Source organism: Tursiops truncatus, chromosome 7 (assembly GCF_011762595.2).
Source record: "Tursiops truncatus isolate mTurTru1 chromosome 7, mTurTru1.mat.Y, whole genome shotgun sequence".
NCBI classification, from domain to species: domain Eukaryota; kingdom Metazoa; phylum Chordata; class Mammalia; order Artiodactyla; family Delphinidae; genus Tursiops; species Tursiops truncatus.
This window is the reverse complement of record NC_047040.1, coordinates 65,334,014-65,350,612: the sequence shown is the minus strand read 5'-3', so window position 1 is coordinate 65,350,612 and position 16,599 is coordinate 65,334,014. Positions and strand designations below refer to the sequence as shown.

The window sequence follows — 16,599 nt, the reverse complement described above, 5'->3', positions numbered from 1 at the left end:
GAACAGAAATCTAGAAAACTCATGAAAAAGTAAACATTCCAAATGTTTTGGCAAGTATTTATTTACAGAGTCTAATATAGGTGGTTTCTGACATAAATATTTGATTTTTACCTCTATTGTAGTGACCACTGCAATCACTGAGGAAAAAAAGAAAAAACTTAGCTTGTGAGTTTGGTAACAGTAAGAGGAAAGAAATTGTGAAAGGAAGAGATGACTTAGAACATCCTCTTACCCTGCTGGACAGAGTCTGAGAATAGAACTCACCCCCACTCCTACAAAACACACACATGCATACACACAAGACACACACACACCATCTTCTGATTACTACATTTTTGTATAATGCCTGAAAAGTCATTCTCTGAAGATTCACATGGCATAACAAGCATTTCCATTTAAATATACAAATATTTATGACATGGTAAGAGGTATAATATCAGTTAAGTAAATTAAATTGATCCCAGCTCTTAGGTGGCATGGGAATGGAAATTTTGATTGAGACTCTTTAAGGAGCTAAGCTTGGAGTAATTTGTGGGTAGGGTACTGGTGTATGAGGTTGAATTCTACCTTCTCGTCAAGAGAGTTAGCATAAGGAAAACGTGAGGCTTGAGAAGGGTATGATTAACAGGTAAGAGAATGAAGAATGGAGGTGGGTGGAGTTTAAAGAGACACATTTTAGAATTTTATAAAATTTTACCTAGAGTCAATTTATACATCTTTGGTCAGAAAAATATAGAAAATGTTTCCTCCCTGGTCTTGTATGATACAAGTGCTATAACTCAAGCTACCAAGAGCGGATTCTTATTTTTGAATATAGGAATTTGAACATTTAGCAATTACCATTTTGATGATTTCCAGCGATTTCAAATGTTCAGAACCTACAGTTATTTGTTAATCTTGTTAGGAAACTAATTTGAATTATAAGTCATTGAGGGTTGCATGCTACATATCTAGTGAGTCGGTCAACTGACAGAAGCCCCATACATTTCTTAATATTCATGTGGTATATAAAAATACATGACCATCACGTGATTTGTTTTCCTATGAGTATTTTAAATATTGACCCCATTCCACGAGTTATAAAAACATACACACGTACACTAATTTAATCTTTTTAATAATCCCATGAAGTCTTATTATTATTCTCATTTTACATGTTAGGAAATGAGCCAGAGAGAGGGTAAGTAAAAGCTAGTAAATGGTGGGCTGGCATACGAACTCAGGCTGTCTGATTTCAGAACCAACACTCTTAACTACTTCATTAGACTCCCTAGGAAGTAGGCCCTTCCTCTCTTTTCCAAATACTGACTTTTTCTTAGATATTTATTATAAGTTTCTATCAGGATTCATATGGGCATGTGTACAGGTGCATGCACACAAACATGTTCATGTGTGTGTATTCCTTAGTCAAATTAATAAACTCTTTAAAATTAAAAGTATATTCAATAGTATTATTTAGGTTAAGAGAAATTTAGTCTAATTTCAATACAATTTTCAAAGGAATTACTTTTTTTCTTACCGTTTTTAAGACGCTTTGGCTTTCCACGTTCATAGACCATTTCTTCTTCTTCAGAGATAGAAATATCAACCGTACTGCATTCAGATGAGCTAGATTGCTTTACCTTCTGAAAAGTAAAATCCCACCAAGAAAGTTGTGATTAAACTTTCATTTACTCACTGTAGTTAAAGTTTATTTTATTTTCAGAAAAAAGAAAAATTATGTACAGAAAGACTACTGTCAGGCGTAAAAGACTTCAGGCCAATTTCATAATTGATATTAAAATGCATACATATCTCTGGGAATTGAAGTTTTTAAAAAATATTTAAAAAATTAACTTAAGATAAAATGATTTTTAGATTAAAATTAACATATAGTTAATAACACTGTTCTCCTAAAAGATGTGCAGGCTATCTCAAATTTCTGAAAGGAAAGATCTAGGTAGAGTATACAAAAAAGAAAATTATAAATATTTTGTTCTACCTCTTTGTCTTTTTCACAGTAAGCATCAAGGAAATAAAATTAGAAGTTTTGTTTGCTTTAAACCATATACGGTCAATTGTAAGACATCATGGTGCTCAATTAAAAAAATAAAATATACAGCAGGATATTACTCTTAAATAAGCAAATCTCTTGAAAAATTATTTCATTTCCCTTTGTATTCTCTTTATTATTGATAAAATAAGGGTATAGCAATGCACTTATTTGGGAGTAGACAATAAATAAATTAATATTATATCATGTTTGAGCATTCAATGATTGAAAATTATACATTTTATATTTAAATGCTTTATTAGAGTTTGGAAAACCCTTGCACATAAATTATTTGATGACATTTTCCCAAAACTGTGTGAGTACTTTTATTCTAAATTTATAAATAAATCAATTAAGATTCAAAATTATAAATCATTTTAGTAAAAGATTATTTAATGGCCAATATATATTGCTACATTATGAAAAAACAAGTTTCAAAATCTGATTTAAATTTTATGCTTTTATGAAATTCATATAGTTATATATTTGTAATAAAATATGAAAGCTTAAATACCAAAGAGAGCATGAATCTATGAATTATCAGATCACATGTAATTTTATATTTCATCTTTGGCTTTTGGTATATCAACATCCTAAGCACTCTTGGGCTACATAATCTGGAAAGTGTTATAAATATATAAATGAATAAATCTTCTTTGAGTAGTTAACCAATCAACAAGACCAAATAATTATGCAGCTTAAATGACAACTTCTGAAACTTCAACATTTACAGTTATATTGATTTCCATCTTTCCTATGTATTTTCGTATCTCCAACTTTCTAATGAGATTGGCAAGAAGTTTCCCATTTCCACATGATGTGCTATGATAAATAGTAATTTTACTGAGAAATGGATGGTAGTACATGCCTTATAGTGTTGTTATAATTTAAATAAAATCAGTTAGCACTCTATAAATATTCATAAATATTTAAGTGAAGATATAGAAGTGTGCTGGAGAAGAATACTTTTCATTTTCTAATAATGGTATTAATTAAAGGAAAATGAACCTGAGAATATGGGGTGTGACAAGGAGTGAAAATGATTCTCGGAAACAAAGATGCCTGCACTAGAAACTAGAAGGACTTTGAATAATTGAAACTTAATTCCTTTTAGAAGGCCAATTTGATAAGTTATTGCAGAGAGCGGCTGCCAAGCCAGAAGAGGTCTGGGAGATAAGATGGTGTCCGAGACTACGGGGACCTGGAAAAAGATATTCTCTGCCCTTCCCCATGCCAGTGAATGAACTAAAACGATTCTCTAGTGAGGTCCAATGCAAGTGGCTCACAGTGCAGATGTGATCTCTATAGATGTAGCTTTGAATTAAATGATAGCTCCTACTAACACATTATGCTGCTCGCAAATGAAGACAGTAAGACTGTATCCCGTAGGGTATACATTTTAAAAGCTAAGTGAACAGCAGTATCTGCCCTTCTTTGAATATGACCCTTCTCCCCCACCACCCTGTGTTTATAAAGTTGCAAAATGTTCACAATTCAAACTGGTGGTTTTTTCCTTTGTTCTTTTAGTCCAACTCAATTATATATGCTATAATACGTTGCAGAAATGGACTGACAAGAATCTTAAAATTTTAGCAAGCAAGAAAGTAATTTAGCACTCTTCTAGTCCCATCTTATATTTTAAATATGATAAAGTCCAGGAGAGTTTGGTGATTTCTCCAATAACACACATAGATTTTAAAAATGTAGTTTTCTTCAATATGCTTTTCATCACCCCATGCTGCTTGCTTATTAATGGACAGACTATTATAATTATATTATCTGTTGTTTACTAAGTGCTTACTATATATGGGCATTATTCTATGCACTATTGAACTATTTTTCTCAATCTTTCTTTTCTATCTCCTCTAAGAAATAGATACAAGTTTATCCTCATTTACAGACGAGGAAACTGAAGCTTAGAAAGTTTAAGAAACTTGATCAGCAGCAGAAAATCAGGAGCAAGGAATGCTATAGCTAGGATTGAATGGGTAATCTAACTTGGGAACTTCAGCACTGCTTCACTTCCTTATCAACAATGCCATCAATCAACAATAAGAAATCATGATATTAAAACAACTTACTTCTTTGCTGCTTCCATCACCTGACTTGCTCTGAATCTCCTTATTGTTCAGATTTTCTATATCAGATTCTTCTGACGCAATCGGTACAGTTTCTGAGACACTGGGACTGGGGATAAGTGACTGACTCCCATTTTCGGTCATTGTGTTTTTCTCTGTGCCACTGCTTTTTTCCTTATCCTTGAGGAATTCTTGGGTGTTGCTCAATTCAGAGAGAGTATGGTCAGAAATATTCTCTTTAACATATATATCACTTACATTGTCCATTGTTTCCTCTGGAACATTTTGGTTTTTGCATAATATTTTAGAAAGCACATAATTTATTCCTTTTTTAATCCTCGCCATTGCACGCTGGAGATTTTTTGCTTCATCATTCTCTTCAGTTGTTGCAGCCTTGTATGAACTAAATGAGCTGACCAATGCCAGAAACAGGTAAAGTATCTGAATGAGGAAGTAAATGAGGTTAAATGCATCTCATTTTTTTGTTTCCTTTCAAACAACAACGACAAAATAATCTTTTAAAAAAGCGGACCTGAGATTTGAAAACAGCATACACACTGCAATGCTATTTAGGCTATTCAGTTTTTGCTCATCTACAGTGGGCCAGGTGCTGTGTTAGTGGTTTGTAAAGCCAGAACTCATCTCAAGGTCACACTATTCTATGAAATATCATTTGTTTCTCTTTTACAGATGAAAACCACAAAGCTTACAGATGCTAAGTATCAAAGATCACAGAGGTTGAACATAAGTCTGTCTTATTCCAAAGTTTGTTTTTCTCACTAAACCAGGCTAACTCTCCCAAAGTGAGAAAATGATTTGCTACTCCAGGTGGCTGACTTCACTTTAGCCCTAACCCAGGAAGATGTGTAATGACATCTTCATGGGTCTGCAAACCCATGAGGAATCTCATGGGGAGAGAGCTATCCCTGGTTCTGAAGCCCACATCTAACTTTCCTTGTGACGTGCAAGCACAGGGATTGGGTAGGTTAACTGATTCTCTGTGATAATAAATTTGGTCAAATAAGAAAGAGATGAGTGATGGAAGAATCATTCCTAATATTTGCAAGTTATTTTGAATTCGAGGATAGTGTGTATTTCGACCTTTACCATCACTGAGAAATAAGATCAAGGCATGTACATTTTGCAGAGAATCAGATTTTTATTTTGTTTGTTGTTGTAGGGTATAGATTATAATTTTAGATTCTAGTGTTGGAGATTTATGTTGATTATTCTCTTAGACTTAAAGTAGTAATTTGAGCATTTTGTCTATTCTGGCAGTTTTCTCTCCTCTCTTCAGATATTTGAGTTTCTGAAGATTTAATTTACTTTATGCTTTGCCTATTATTTTTAAAGGGAAAGGTTCAAATGTTACACATTATGTGTAATAATATGTATATAACTTACATAACATTTTCCTGCTTGTATTTCTGATTTCTTCATATATTAAGATCTACTTTTAAAAATACTTATACTGAAAATTTATGTGTACATAAAATAAAATAGCTAAGTAGATGAAGATCTGCAGCATTCATTTGTTAAAATATCTTTCAGAATTTTGGATCTATGTGAAGAGGTGAATTCTCAAGGTCTGATAATTACTGTTTCTCATGCGCATATACACCTAAAATATTATGAAGTACCCACCAAATCGTGTTCATTTCTAATGAATTACTTTTACTTCTCAATACCCAGATATTTTTTAACACTTAGGAATAGAGAAAGCTCAAATGAGACTCACTCATGGAAAAATCAAAATATTGTTGCAGTTAATAAAGTCATCAAATAAATCATCTTAATCGTAACCATAGTTCTGGTGTAGCAATAAAACAGAGGGTATAAGATGGCTCAGCACTGGAAATTTCTTGCAGGTAAGATCATCTGAACAACTAACATATATTTTCTATAACCTACAATTACAGAATCTCAATGGAAAAAAAAAAACTGAAAAGACAGTAATTGAATGCCAATATCCCCAGAATAGTTTGATTTTCTCCCACTAGTGTCCCATTTTGATATTAAGGCTTACTTACAGATAATCTGGGCAGGGGCTCCATGGCCCTTGTAGGAACTAGACTATTAGCATCTCTATCATTCTCAAAGGACAAAGGGAAAGACCAAGTATAATTTAAGGTAGTTGGTTGTTTTTTTTTCCTTTGTTTGGTTAAGTATTGTCCACAGTGAGAAAAATGAAAAGGGTGTTTAGTAAGAATTTCATGACTATAAGCTTCATATGAGTAGAAACCATGTTTTCTCTTAAATAGACAACCAGCACAATGCTAGGCACAAAGTACATGATAAAAAATATTTGTTGAAAAATTAATTAAGTATGGAATGAATGAAAGAATAGATTTTTGTGTCAGGATTTGGAGAAGGAAAAATTATGCTACAGCAACTGTATATTTAAGAGCTTACAATGTAAGATTTCTTATATCTTAGACACACACACACTTCCCCCTATATATATATATATATATATATATATATATATATATATATATATATATATATACAGTAAGAGCGTTAAAAGGCTGAAAATCAAGTTCAAAATGCTCTGGAACTGTGATCTAAAGAAAGAACTTTATAACACTGTAAAATGCTACTGCTTTGTTTAAGTGCGCTCTGAATTAAAAATAGCCTAGTCTCCTAAAAGATTAATAGGAGGACTCATGATCCCTTCCTTCATGGAGCCTACAGTTTAATAAGGAAGATAGACAAGTACATGAACAATTAAACATAATGTCAATGTGTGCATATGACAGGAGTATGCCCAGGGTAAACAGAAGCAATGAGGAAATGTGCTGATACAATGGAGTCTAACCTGTGATTTTTTTCCCCACCTTTTGGGAGATGTGCTTGACCTCTATGACTTAAGAATAAAACGTAAATATTGAATCTCTTTTTTTTCCTGTAAGAAGAATTTTGTCTTATAAGCCATTTTTTTCTTGAAGAAGTAAAAGGTAATATCACTCCAATTACTGGAAATTTAAAAGTGAAAGTACTTCCTCTTAGTTAATGCATAACAGTTTTATAGATCAGTGGTTTTCCAACTTTGCTGCACAATTTAATCAAATGAGGATTTAAAAAAAATCGTGATGACCAGATTATGTCCACATACCAATAAAATCAGATTCTCTGGGAATGAATCCAAGACATTAGTTTATTTTTATTAGTTCCCCTGGTAATTCCAACGTGCAGTCAAATTTGACAACCAGTGCTACATTTAAGTGCTTCTTAAAATTTAATGTGCATACAGATCACTTGGGGATATTGTTAAAATATAGATTCTGATTCCACAGGTCTGGGATGGGATCTGAGAGTCTTCATTAATAACTATCTCAAATAAAACCAAAGCTACTTTGAGTAGCAGGTTATAACCAGTGCTATCCAATGGAGATATGATGCATATCACATATGCAATTTTCCAGTAGGCACACTAAAAGTGTAAACAAAAACAGGTGAAATTAATTTTACTAATATATTTTATTCAACTAAATGTATCAAAATACTATAATTAAAATACATTCGATATAAAAATTATTAATGAAATCATTTACATTCTTTTTTGGGAGGTAAGACTTCAAATTCAGTGGGTGTTTTACACTTATGACACATCTCAAAGTGGACCACTCATATTTTAACTGATCAATGGCCACATGTGGCTAGAGGCCACCATATCAGATAGCACGGTTATAGACCACTGGCTTCCATAAGTCCACATTATGAAAATGCCAGACTACAATACATCAGTTTTTCAAGGAAAATTTTAAAGCATGGATTACTTACCAATAAGTTTCCAACTAAAATCACCATCATGTAAAAAGGAATACAACTGAATTGGCCTGCTACCTTAAAGCAATCCCATAAAGTTTCTATCCACTCTCCACAGAGAATCCGGAATACATTCAGGAAGGAGTGGAGGAAATCACGCATGTGCCAGCGTGGAAGTTGACAGTCTTCATCTATGTTGCAGACGTATATTTTGTAATTTGAACCAAACAGCTTCAGGCCAAGCACAGCAGAAAAGAATATGAATGTGAACAACAGCAGGACCAAGTCTTTCAGGGCCATTACTGAGTTACCAAGAGTCAGCAGCAAAATCTTGAAAGTTGGCCAATATCTCCCCAATTTGAAAATTCGCAACTGATAGAGCAATGTAAAACCCAGAATAAGAAAAAAACAACAAAAAATCTGGTCACTATTCATTACGATGTACATTAAAATTTTTTATCAGCATTATACACATATACATATGTAGTCTTTAATGTAATATTCAGTTTTGAGCATTATTAATACTAAGCACTGAAAATTCAGTTTATGTATAATTCTTAATACATCTTACATATTCTATAGTTTATTACTGTAAATCCATGTATATTTTCTTCTATTGATCTGTCAATTCCCATTCAATATTACACTATTATAATTATTCTAGTTTTATGTTTTAATATCTGGTAAAGCAAGTATCCATTCTTTGCTTTGTTTTTCACAGTGTATTGAATATTTTCCCACATTTTGACATATAGATGATGCTGGAAAAGTCTTCAGCTTCCATTGAATTCCATTGACAGTTCTATTGTGTATTTACCTTTAAAAATAACATGGAAGACCAAACATAACATGCTAGGTTTAGTCTGAATATTTCATTTCTTTTCACCAGATTAAAAAAATTTTATTTATATGGCACAAAATCACCTTAATATTTGGGTCATCTAAAATCCATATATTATTTTTATATGTGCTATACCTTCCTCAACATTTTCTGGTATATAGTTGGCTTTCTGGACTCAGGGGTAGGACTTAACATTTATCCATGTAAAACTTAATCATCTTAGGGCTTCCCTGGTGGCGTAGTGGTTGAGAATCTGCCTGCCAATGCAGGGGACACGGGTTCGAGCCCTGGTCTGAGAAGATCCCACATGTCGCGGAGCAATTAGGCCCGTGAGCCACAACTACTGAGCCTGCGCGTCTGGAGCTTGTGCTCCGCAACTAGAGAGGCCGCTATAGAGAAAGGCCCACGCACCGTGATGAAGAGTGGTCCCTGCTTGCCGCAACTAGAGAAAGCCCTCGCACAGAAACGAAGACCCAACACAGCCAAAAAATAAATAAATAAACGTAATCATCTTAGATTCAGTCCATTACTAGTCTTTGAGATATTTTGATACTACCTTTTATTACATTGTCTGTATTTCCCAGTCTTGTTTCATCCATAAATTTGATAAATACAGCTTTTATATTTTTCTCTTACTCATTAGACAAGCCTATGGATAAAGATTTAAGATAGGATTCTGAAGAATTATTTGGATAAGATCAAATCTACTTAATTGTTCTTGATATCTGCTACATTCCTTCAACTTGTTACCAAGAATGAGACAATATATTATTTATCAAATGCCCAACATTTCTATAAATATCATTCTAATAACATTATTTCTTTGCCTAGTTTTCTGATGCTTTTACTACCACCTACATTGCAGGCATATAGTGATTCTGACTTGATAATTTTCTAATAACATTTTATTGGCCTGACCGTTCTTCTTTTACAAAGTTTTCTACCCTACATTTAGAAATACTCACCTGATTCTTTAGTTACACACTGGCATTCAGCTTCTGGGACTCTTTATTATCCTGCTTCTCAAAACTGACCCAGTATTCCTGACCCTGCTTTCTAAAACTGTATCTCAAATTTGCTGTATATATGGCGTATTTCCTTTAATGCCTGAGCCAAACAACAGCATTGGAGACTACTTACTCTTTTCTGGGTTACTTTCTAAGCTTGTTACATATGAATCAGTTCATTTACTACCTCCAGTATACCAAAAGGATAGGTATTACTATTCTTCCCACTTCACGTCTGAGGAAACTGAGATGAATTTTTATAAAATAAAATTTAGGTCTTGGATTCTACTTACCACCCTGAATGATCGTAAAACAGCCAGTCCATGACAATGTGTTACATAAAGTTCTACTAAACCATGGAACACAATTAGGCTATCATAAATGTTCCAGCCTACTTGGAAATACCCATATGGATGCATGGCAATTATTTTAAAAATCATTTCTGCTGTGAAAATTCCAATAAACACCTAAATAAAACAAAACACAGAGATGAGAATATAATTCCAGTAGCTCTGTCAGAACCCTCACACGCAGAAACTGTAAATTTTCACTGCCACCTTTTTCATATTTCCTCTGTCAAGATCTGATTAGTTTCAGAGTCTGTATTACAAGTACAGGCTCATAGCTTTTGTTTGACAATCTAATGTCAAACATCGTGTAATCTTCAATTACTTTAATAAAAGTCATCCTGGAAGAAAACAAAAGAATACTTGAGAGTGAAAATCTTTTCATTTTGAATAGTTCCTTTTGGGCTAAAGAGTACATATTAAGATATTTAATTTTTAAAAGAGTAAAAGAAATTTTTCAAAAGTATATATGATCCAGAAAAAAAGCAAACCCATGGAAATTGTCCTTTGAAAACTACACTGGCAGAACTAACTAAATTACTGTTTTGGTATCAAGTAAATGTATAGTTCAAAATTGGTAGCAGTTGGCTGTTTGTATTAGTATCAAGTAACTAAACAACAATAAAAGCAAACGAAATTGAACAATATATATTTGCTTGAATGTGACTTGTTTTTAAACTCATAGAAATCTTTCTCTTTTGTATTGTATGTGGAAAGAAAAGATGGGCAAATCTCAAAAATACCTTGCCAAAAAGATAAGCTCCAGTCTAAGATTAGGTGCAGTTGTAACAGAATTCAAAATTCAGATGTCAGCGAAGGACTTGTGTCTGTTATTTCACCTCTGCCCTACCTTGATCTAGGGGCTACCATACCAAAAGAGGGGATATTTGAGAAGGGAGAGGAAATAAATAATTTCTACTTAACCTGACTGCCATGCAGCTAGCTAGAAGTATTAAATTTAAACGGACTCTAGCTATAAATCTATTCAATGATAAGAATATTCACAAAGCAGGGCTGGGGGAGGTGAGGTGAGAAAGCATGAACACAGTACTTCATCTCATACTCATATAATGCATTTGCAACATTTTGGAGTTATAAAATAAAATAGCAGGGATAATGATGACTAAAGAAAAGTTGAAATTGCAAAAGAAAATAATGTACAATGAGAGCCTTACCTGGTTTTCAATGTTGAGAATATTGTTCATTTCTAAACTCATTGGGTAGTGTTCTAAGGCCAAAAAATGTACATTTAGAATTATGCATATGGTAAGGAAAAGATCGGTAAATGGGTCCATTATAATCATATGGACAAACTCTTTCAACTTTAACCAACAAGGAGAACAATTCCAGATCAAGAAAGTTTTAGCAAATCTATACCAACAAAATGGGCATCTCTTCCTGGATTTTCTAAGTTCTGAAATGAAAGAATAGAAAAGTTATGCATTAGCTAATTGTTTATTTAAGCTCTAACTAGTAGAAATTTTTGACTTTTGCATGCAAAGGGAGGTTTGAAACTAGACTTCTGATTTTGTATTAGCAAATAGAAATATTTTGTATTAATAAAAATCTGAGCAAAGTAAATTTCTTCTATTTTGTTCATGCTTTCAAGTTAGACAAATGAAAATGAGACAAATTACGTATTAGAATCAAAACATAGGAGTACCTCTCAAGAAAAACAAATATGGAATATAACTGAGAGTATATTTATAATTTTAGATTTACATGCTTTACAAAATAATGTCTTTCAATATTGTCTATAATAATGATTACTAGTTATATATATTTAAAAAGCAGAGACAAGTATAAAAAGGACCTTAATAGGTTAATGTTATATACACCAAACTGTATTTTTAGTTACAAGGTAATACTTCATGTTGTTTTCAGTGTTAAACAAAGAAAATACCTTGGTACTCTTTGGTTCCTTTTCCAGTGTCTAAAACACTATGCTTATGATATTTTAAAGTATTGTTTATCCTAATAGTCTCATGTTATTCCTTAAATTTTAGTTACTATCATCCAAAATTCTGAAGAAATTGGAGGATTTCCTTAAAAGTGAGTCATATGGGGACTTCCCTGGTGGCGCAGTGGTTAAGAATCCTCCTGCCAATGCAGGACACACGGGTTTGAGCCCTGGTCTGGGAAGATCCCACATGCCACAGAGCAACTAAGCCCATGTGCCACAACTACTGAGCCTCTGTGCCACAACTACTGAAGGCTGTGCACCTAGAGCCCATGCTCCACAACAAAGAGAAGCCACCACAATGAGAAGCTCACCACTACGAAGAGTAGCCCCCGCTCGCTGCAACTAGAGAAAGCCCGCGGGCAGCAACAAAGAACCAACACAGCCAATAAATAAATAAATAAATAAATAATTTTAAAAAAAAGTGAATCATATGAATGGTACCTTCCATAGTGTCTAAATATTTTTTACTTTACCTTCTTTATGTCTGATAGTAGCATCATCCAACATATCCAAAGAAGTAATCATAGAAGTTGATGATCTTTTCTTCATTTCTATTTCTGTAGTCTTGGTCTAAAAAGAAATTTGATGAGTCTAATACTGGCTTCTCCCCTTTGTATATCTAAGACAATAACTATAAGACGGCTTATAACCTTCTTGAAAATGCTGATTCTTTCTTCCAAAAGCCTTTCTGTGTTCCATAATTTGCCACTCTTTACACTATAGATATTATTAAACTGACTTAGGATTATTTGGAAAATGAATGTGTACTACTTGCAACTCAACAAAATCATTTTATATTATGAGGTCAACTATAAAAGGAGAAAATCAGAGAATGATAGTGGTATTACCCATATTTGACAAAGAATTCAGTGTACAGTTTAGAATTATTGTGGAATATGCAGTTGGCAAACATGCTACTGGACAATAACACCTTACATTTCTCTAACACCTTACATTTTTTACTTGAGGATATGTTAACTACGACTTTGTAAACTCTCTTGATAAAATCAATTATTTGGTGTTGAGACGATGAAACATGTCTCATGTAATATCAGGTAATAGAATGAATTTTAAAGGATATTTTTGGTTAGAACAAATTTGATACTTCCAAAAACGAATCACTTCTTTCTGTCCCTCATGACTCTTGAGTAACGGTTTTAAGACACCCTTTGTTTTGCTGATGTGGTTACCGAGTTAAAAAGAACCCTTGCATTGGAAAGGCACTCAAAACTCCTCGGCTTCGATGCAGATGTTACAAGTTCTACACATTCATGATTATCACAAGTATGGCCCCAGATGTTTCTAGTGACCATGTATAAACTTTGTATTTGAATTTAAACAGTAAGAAACTGGCAATGGGTAGATGACATTGCACCATAGAGCCCCCAACAGTTTTTACACTTGGCACACACAAAGAATAATAATATTTGTATGCTTGTTAATTTGGTAAATAGGTGAGCCTAATAGGTGAAATAAATAGTAAATAAATTTAAATAGGTGAGGCAGCTTTTGAATAGAGATAACTGGCATGGTCCTGCTGCTGCCCTAACACTGAGGGGATTCATGGTTGAGGCTCACTGATAACCCATACCCAGAACACCCTGGCTGGCAGGTTCTGCTGTGGTCTATCTGAAGTCCCAGAGTAGATATCAAGGGAATCATCACATTCATCTCACTCAGTAGGAGTCAAGTCCTTCTAATTTAAATACTAGAGCTAGAGGAGGTAAAAACCAACTGTACTACATACTGAGTTCCATCAGGAAAATGACAGATTCTTTAGGTCTACAGATCTCTGTTGCCTCACTTTTTTTTTTTTTTAAACTGAAAAAGTAAGCAAAAGCTCAGGATGTGAAGCTAATTTATTTATTTAAACCAATGCTTATTCCAGAAAGTATTTTCTTTGCTGACTTACAAGGCTACATAAAATATGTGATCATTTATATAACTCCAAATTTCCATGAGTTAAAAACTGACAGAACTATAATTTTTGTTATTAAAGTCTGATAGGAATTTCCCAGGTGTTTCTTCATAAAGATGATACTTTGTCATATCGTGAACAATATCCTCCACTATATTCTTAATACCGAGGAATTACTTCTCATAGAGCTGCTTGTGGTAGTGACGGTGACAATGTTTGATGAATTTACAACAAAGAGCAATCCAGTTAAGATCATCATCTGTGATGGGGGGAGCAGTGGAGCGGGGAGAGTGATAACGTTATTGTTGAGACAGTCAATGCTCATTACTGATTTGGCTTGAACTATGGATATGTTTTAGGATACAAAATGAACAAACCACATATCAGTTTAGTAATTATCTCAATTGAACTTCTCAATAAGTGCCCATACGTTGGCCAACTCCTAAGGATACACCTAGTTTACAATGTAAATTGAAAGGATTATGACTCAAAAATTTTCTTTTTGGAAGTTTAAGAGCTAATGAGGATATATGCCTGAATTTTAGACAATCCAGCATTAAAATTAAACTGGAAGAACGGGCTAGGATTCTTCTCACTGCTGGTTTCAATTTTCTCTGGAGGGGAGATATGAAAAAGGAAGAACCCAGTCATACTCCTGGCATTTAGCAATGAACACCTGAAGTGCTCATCTGGGACCCAGACTTCCTCTCTCTACTGCAACCCCACTGGCCTTTTTAATCCTCTGACTCATCCTGTTCCGTCCCGCCGGAGAGAACGGACTCATTCTTCAGATCTCAGTTCAAGTGCCAAGTCCTCAATAAAAACCTTTTCTGACTCAGAGAAATTCTTTATTACAAGTTTTCAAAGCACTAAGTTTCTCACTTTTATAGCACTTCCCATATTTTCATTTATTTTTTTTAGTGGAGAATAATACTCACCAGGTACCCAATAGGTTGCTTCAACCATTAATGACATTATACTTTCCATTTTTCATGTATTACTCACCCTACTTTTTTCCTGAATTATTTTAAATCAAATTTCAAATATCATAAAATTTCAGAATAAGCTTTTTAAAAAGATAACCACAACACCATTATCACAGTCAGCAAAATTATTAATTCCTTAATATTATCCAAGACCCAGACCATGCTCAATTTTCTTTCATTTCTCAGAAACATTCTATTATAGTTGACTTGTTCCAATCAAAATACAAAATGATATACATTTTTTTTGGTTTGCAGTTCTACTGATTATCATGCTTTTAAATTTATTTAGCCTGTGTAATTTGTTAAAGACACTGAATCACTTATATTGTAGAATTTTCCACATTCTTAATTTGGCAGATTATGTCTTTTTAGTTTAATTTAATGCATTCTTCTCTCTCCTATAGTCTCTGGAAAAAGATGGTTAGATCTAGAGGCATATTAGACTTAGCGTGGATTTTGGCAAGAATATATTGTGGTGTTTTATGTTTCCTATTTCATAACATCAGGAAACACAATGTCTGGTGGTCCTAAAGTTACCATTTATTTTTATAGTTTATCTCCCCATTAGACCATTAGCTTCATGATGATAGACACTGTATTTATATTTATTAATTTTAAAATCTCCAATGCTTAATACAATGCCTAACATACAGAATATTGTCAATAATGTTTAATTATACAGGTGAACTGTAAGGATATCAGTTTAGATGGGCAAAACTTTTTTTAATATTTATATTCCTACAGTTGTATAAATCATTCTTTTCTAAGGTTTTGCCAATAACTGACAATTCATAGGAAAGTTTCACCTACAAACTGTGTAACTGATGAAATAATATTGTTTCAGTGTTGATTCTCCAGAACAGTGATGGTAAAGTGATGAAAAATGGGTTCTCTTTCTCAGTGTTGAGAAATCAATTACCAATAAATATAGATCAAACTTTGTAACTGGAACTTCTCAATAAAGATTAAATTTGAGAATTTGTGAAGACACTAATTATGTGCCTGGCACATAGTTGACACTCAATAAACATTATATACTATTATTATCATTATTATTATTATTACTTTAATTATCCCTAAAAGGGGGACATAGTCAAAGACTTAAAGAATTTTATATTGACAAGTATTCTCCATATGGACGACAGTGCCTTCTTGCAGTTGTCTTCTTGTCTTTCCTATAATTAGCCATTACCATTTTTTCAGTTGCTTAGTATATTCTAAGCAGTGCTAAGTGCTTTACAAATGTTTATTTAATTTGAATCTCACAACAACCTATGACACAGATATTATAATACACACCTTACAGATAAAGAAGCTGAAGTTTAGAAAGGTTAACAGGCTTGGCAAATATCATACATCTATTAAGTGGCTAAAATGGACTTAAATCTATATTTATCTGACTGCAAAACTCTAATTTTAGCCAATATGATCTACTGTTTTCTTATAATGTGAGAATATGAAACACATATGTAATTTCCCAGTAATTCCAACATTGGAATTAGAATCTGTCTAGGGTTAAATCAGGTTGGTCATCTAAAGGGTCCTCAGTATGTTCCATTTTAAATTCTTCACTGTCCAGTGTTTTCTTATGTATAAATAAAAAAGGAAAAGAAAGCACATCTTGTGAAAATAACTTTTATTCTCATTTTCCCAGAAAAC

General features: G+C 33.2%; 1 protein-coding gene across 3 annotated transcripts in view; it reads right to left on the bottom strand.

The window, feature by feature from the left end:
- SCN7A (sodium voltage-gated channel alpha subunit 7) overlaps positions 1–16,599 on the bottom strand; it is an 88,052-nt gene that overhangs the window by 26,259 nt on the left and 45,194 nt on the right. For 2 of the 3 annotated variants that reach the window (XM_073807616.1, XM_073807615.1), the window contains exons 11-16: positions 12,510–12,606; positions 11,249–11,487; positions 10,020–10,193; positions 7,894–8,250; positions 4,114–4,551; positions 1,520–1,625 (exon numbers count right to left, since the gene is read on the bottom strand). In XM_073807616.1, the coding sequence (XP_073663717.1) occupies positions 1,520–1,625; positions 4,114–4,551; positions 7,894–8,250; positions 10,020–10,193; positions 11,249–11,487; positions 12,510–12,606 (1,411 nt within the window). The remainder of the gene's footprint in view (positions 1–1,519; positions 1,626–4,113; positions 4,552–7,893; positions 8,251–10,019; positions 10,194–11,248; positions 11,488–12,509; positions 12,607–16,599) is intronic. The other variant, XM_073807617.1, reaches the window with a different exon arrangement.